This window comes from Microcaecilia unicolor, chromosome 1 (genome assembly GCF_901765095.1).
Source record: "Microcaecilia unicolor chromosome 1, aMicUni1.1, whole genome shotgun sequence".
Lineage (NCBI taxonomy): Eukaryota > Metazoa > Chordata > Amphibia > Gymnophiona > Siphonopidae > Microcaecilia > Microcaecilia unicolor.
In genome coordinates, this window is record NC_044031.1 from 640,505,360 (window position 1) to 640,510,557 (window position 5,198).

The 5,198-nt window shown below is 36.3% G+C and overlaps 1 protein-coding gene across 1 annotated transcript; it reads right to left on the minus strand.

The window, feature by feature from the left end:
- Positions 1-949: 949 nt before the first annotated feature.
- LOC115460521 (olfactory receptor 5A2-like) lies at positions 950-2,058 on the minus strand. Its single transcript, XM_030190289.1, has one exon. The coding sequence runs from the start codon at positions 2,056-2,058 to the stop codon at positions 1,123-1,125; it is 936 nt and encodes a 311-aa protein (XP_030046149.1). The 3' UTR covers positions 950-1,122.
- Positions 2,059-5,198: the final 3,140 nt, after the last annotated feature.

Here is a 5,198-nt window from a genome sequence, read left to right on the forward strand (position 1 = left end):
TAAAAGCACTGCAACCTGATGGATTGAATGCAGAGTTGAAATGGTGGTCTTTAATTTGATTGGTTCTCTGAGGTCTATTGCTGAACCAATCAGAATGAATGTTGCTGAGTTTTAATGCTGCTGGAAGTGAATTTGTAACAGAATGTCTGTGAGTAGAATCACTGCTGAAGATAATATTATATTGTTGAAGTTTTGATTATGTGTTTACTATATCTTTTTGTTTTTCTAGTGGACCTCTACCATAAGGGAGAAGTCAAAACCTGGCCATGTTGGCAGAGGCTCTGTTTTTGAAAAGCTAAGTAGCTGAGATTTTTATATTACAATTCATATTGTTCAAAAATATTTAAATGATGGATCAATGAAGAATTGGCAGTACTGCTTAAGATGTTTGTGAAATGCAGTATATTGCTGAGACCTCCGAAGATCCATTTAAAAGGATAACGTTTGAAATGAAAACTGTCTAGATAGTGGTAATAAGTCAAAGCAGTTAATTTGTTGGGATATATTATTATGTTAATAAGTTAAAGCTGGCATCATCCTATCAAGTTTCTTCATATGGAAAATCAATTTAGCTGCAGTATTCTGAAGTAGTTGCAACTAAGAACAAAGTTTCAGCGAAACAGTAGAGTACAAACTATTACAATAGTCCAAATGGGATCAAATAAGTGTTTGAACCAAACGAGAAAAATGGTCTTGAGTAAATAAACAATAAATTCTGTGAAGTGAATGAAATTTTAGAAAGACAGTTTTGATAATATAGACTCCCTTTTACAAAACCATGCTAGCAGCTGCTGTGCAACAATGCCGAAACAGCCCATTCAAAGTGAATGGGTTGTGTCGGCGTTACCGCACTGACTGCCACTTGCTCGGCTTTGTAAAAAGGGAGCATAATTAGGTTTTATCTACCAGGAAACTCACAATCTTGGAAATTTGTTCCACTGGCAGAGAAAAACCATTAATAAGGTCAATCTTATCTGGAATAACTTTATTAGAATGATTCAACCTAAAATAATCTGTAGAACAATAACCTAAAACAAGGGTTTAGTGTTGGGCATATAAATATCTACTCATTTGAATATATTTGTCCTTGTTTTAATATAATTATGGCATATTATACACTGCTTAGGAAGATATTTTTTTCTTCATAACTTTTTTCACTGCTTGTTTGACATCATTGTTCCTGAGACTATAGATCATAGGGTTCACCATAGGAATTATCATTGTATAAATCACAGAAACAGTTCTATTTTTGTTTAGTGAGTAATGAGAACTAGGGAAAACATACATAAATACAAGAGTCCCAAAAAATAAAGTCACTGTGATGAAATGGGAGGCACATGTGGAAAAGGCTTTGCGTCTTCCCTCTGATGAGCGGATTCTCAGGATAGTGGAGATAATGTAAATATATGAGAGAAGTACTGCGATAATACTTGATGAGAGAACTACCATAGAAATAGAAGCAAGCAATAGCTCCTTCAGGAAGGTATCGGAGCAGGATAGCTTTAAAACTGCAACGGGATCACAATAGAAATTATTAATCTCATTGGGACCACAGAATGATACAGAATAGGCATTGCCTGTTTGTATAGCTGAAATTATCATGCTTACTGTGTATAAACTGGTAACTAGTAGAATGCAAATCTTTCTCTTCATAACCACAAGATAAAGTAGTGGGTTACATATAGCCACATAACGATCGTATGCCATCACTGCAAGAAGGAAGCATTCTGCAATTGCCAAAGTTGCAAAACAATACATTTGTGCAGCACACCCGAGAACAGAGATGCCTTTTATCTCCAGTACTAAGTCTACCAATGTTTTTGGAGTAATGGTGGAGGAATAACATAAATCTAAAAATGATAAGTTGCTGATAAAAAAATACATGGGTATGTGAAGTTGAGGAGAAATCTTAATTATTGTGATGATGCTGATGTTTCCCAGTAGAGTAAGAACATAAATGGACAAAAAAGCTATGAAGATAAAAATCTGTAGATTGTGAAAGTCAGCAAATCCTATCAAGATGAACTCAAACACAGAGGTTCGATTGCTTAGGTTCATTTCACAATAATCCCTGGATACCCACTGTGGGATTAGAAAAGACATAAAAAAAACACAATTAACTACCAAAGTGGGCAATAGATATGATTTTTAGATAACCATAATAAGTAAAATCTTCCAGAGGGGCAGTTGAGCAAAGAAGGTGGTAATAACTTATGGACTAACTTATTTGTTCAGGAATAAAATGTCCATTTTATCAGATTCTCAAACATTCTTTCCTCAATAGATCTGGTAAGGCCCTATTTACTACGTTCTTTTCACAATACTATTTACGCACATGTCTATGCACCTAAGGGTGTAAATTCCAAAATTCCACCCAAGTTCTATTCTGCATGTAAGGGATGGTTCCCATGTTTGCCTGGATATGCTGTGGGGGCCCTCCACATGAGTGGAGGAGTGGCCTAGTGGTTAGAGTACCAGTCTTGCAATCCAGAGGTGGTCAGTTCAAATCCTGCTGCTGCTCCTTGTGATCCTGGGCAAGTCACTTAACCCTCCATTGCCTCAGGTACAAACCTAGATTGTGAGCCCTCCTGGGACAGAGAAATATCCAGAGTACCTAAATGTATCTCACCTTGAGCTACTACTGAAAAAGGCATGAGCAAAATCTAAATAACAAAATATCTTGTTTTGAGATCATGGTTGGGACTGGAAGAAGCTGGTAGACTGTAGGCAGTTACTCCACATACACTGTACTCTTCAGGGTGAATTCAGTAAATGGTTCCCAAAGTTAGGCACCAGAAAGATCTGCCCTTTGCTGAATACTGTCTTGGTCCAGATCTCACACCTAACTTTGGATGCCACACTTACAACTGCTGAAACCTGGTATAAATCCTGGCATGAGGAAAGTGGGAATGAGAACCAGGATATCCAAAGACAGGACCACAGAAGTAATTAAGTGAAGCAAAGTTTATTGGAAAACAAAATGACTCGACACAACGTTGTGTTTTAGCCAAAAGGCCTACATCAGGAGTCTATGGATTAAAACCAATATATAAAAATGAAATACAAACGATGAAATAAATAAAAATAAACAAATTATAAACACATCAGATTCAACAGTAATGTGTAAGTGTATGTATTATGTTTTAACATTCATAACATAGATGCAACACACAATTGTAAGTGTTTTATAAATAAAACAAGAAAAAAACATGATGAAAGTGCAATATAAAAGAATCAGTTCTACATGAATGTAAAAATGCTAGTAATATTCCATAAATAAAACATGGTCACATCTTAATCAAACATATTAAAAAATGTATATTCAAAATACATTAAAAATGAAAATCATTGTAATGGGAATGAATTTTTATAATGGAATAAAAAAAAATAATTAATAATAATTAAATAAATGAAAATAAAACAATACAATTAAATTAAAAATGAAATAAAAAATTAAAATATTATTTTGGATCAACATGAAGTGTGACCTTGATAAATTGCATGGTAAGAAATTGAACATAAACTCAGGGCTTTTTTTGAGGGGGTACTTGGGGGTACTGAGTACTGGCACCTTTTCCATTGTGTGCTGAAGCTGGCCCATGGTTCCCAAGTTTGAATGAAAGAGCTCAGGCTCTAAACACCAATTCTGCCTTGTCATAGATTCTGTGACTGGTTGCAGGGGTCCTGGATATTGTGGGGTGAGTCCCTCAGTGATCACCACATCCCTGAAGGGTGGCCTGACATTTGAGTACCGGCACCTTTTTTGCTAGAAGAAACACACTGCATAAACTTATACTTGTTTGACTAAATTGAGTGGAGTCTGGATAACCTTGTAATGAAAAGATCAACACATTTGAGAAAAGATAATGTGGTGAAAAAATCGAAAGATATATGTTTGTCACGAAGCAAATAAAATCTTAGGGAGACTGACCTGTATGTTTGATTACAAATGAAAGTCCAGAAGTAGCAAAGAATAGATTTTAATGGCCTAAACAGATAGAAACATAATTACTGAAAAATATAACATAAGGTAATAGTATACTGGTGTAAATGTAGAACGTAAGAAGAGCTAATCAAAGCTACCTCAGATGAACACCACAGTGGGAGCAACAAAAAAGACAGTGGAATGATTACATATTGGAGTGACGAAAAAATGTGAACAGAATGAAAAATGCGCATGAATGCCTAGAGAGCTATGATAATATAGAGTGAAAACCATTAAGTCAAACAGAGTCAAACTGAATAAGTCTGTGCACGCTACGAAGCAAACAAAACAATTGTAGTGGTTGATGATGTCAACGGAAACAGGGATTGTGCTCTGACAGTGCACCGATGTGTTATGTGGCAGCTAAGGAAAAACAGTAGTGGTGTGTAATGAAAGAAAAAATCAATGGTCCTGTCTTTGGATATCCTGGTTCTCATTCCCACTTTCCTCTCGTCTTGAGCTTCTCCATGGGACCTCTTGAGTTTTCCACGAATGTGGATTCTCTTCGGATAAATCCTGGCATGCAACTTTTGGAATTTGGGCGGGAAATGACACTTTTCTATAAGATTGCTACTAAAACCTGTGAATGCCCCTAACCCACACATGCCCCTTCTATGGTCAAGCCCCTCTTTTGAGTTGAGCACTATAAGTTAGTCACCCTGGCATAGTTTTAGGTGCAGATCAGATCTATGCGTAACTCCTAATTTTTGTCAATTAAGTGCCAATTAACTTAAATTACTGATTGTTACAGACTAATTAACTAATTGCTTTCTGCATAGATCTGGGATCTGTGCCCAACTTTGGGCAACCTGTATAGAATCCAAGGGTTCACCCATTCAATAAGGCAGGTCCTTCCAGGACTGGTGTTCTAAACCAACAAATTCACTTAAAGTCACTTTAAGGCAAATTGCTGGGAAAATGTCTATAGCAGAGTCTGTATTCAAATAATAGTTACAAGCCCCCGATATTTAGAATCATTTAACTGGCTATCCAGCAATATTCAGCAGGAGATAGCTGGCTATCACCTGCTGAATATTGCCGGTTAGCGCTGAGTGGATAACTGGTTATATTGTGCAATATAACCAACTATCCACCAGTATTCAACGCATTGCTGGCTAAGTTTGGTGGCCAAAATAGGTGCGGAAATAGCAGGCCGATTAAGTTGAAACCAGCCAAAAATAAATTCTATATTCAATGCAAATGACCAAAAATG

What these genes read in the sequence shown, in the direction of transcription:
- LOC115460521 (XM_030190289.1), bottom strand. Translation starts at nt 2,058, where the DNA reads ATGAACCTAAGCAATCGAACCTCTGTGTTTGAGTTCATCTTGATAGGA.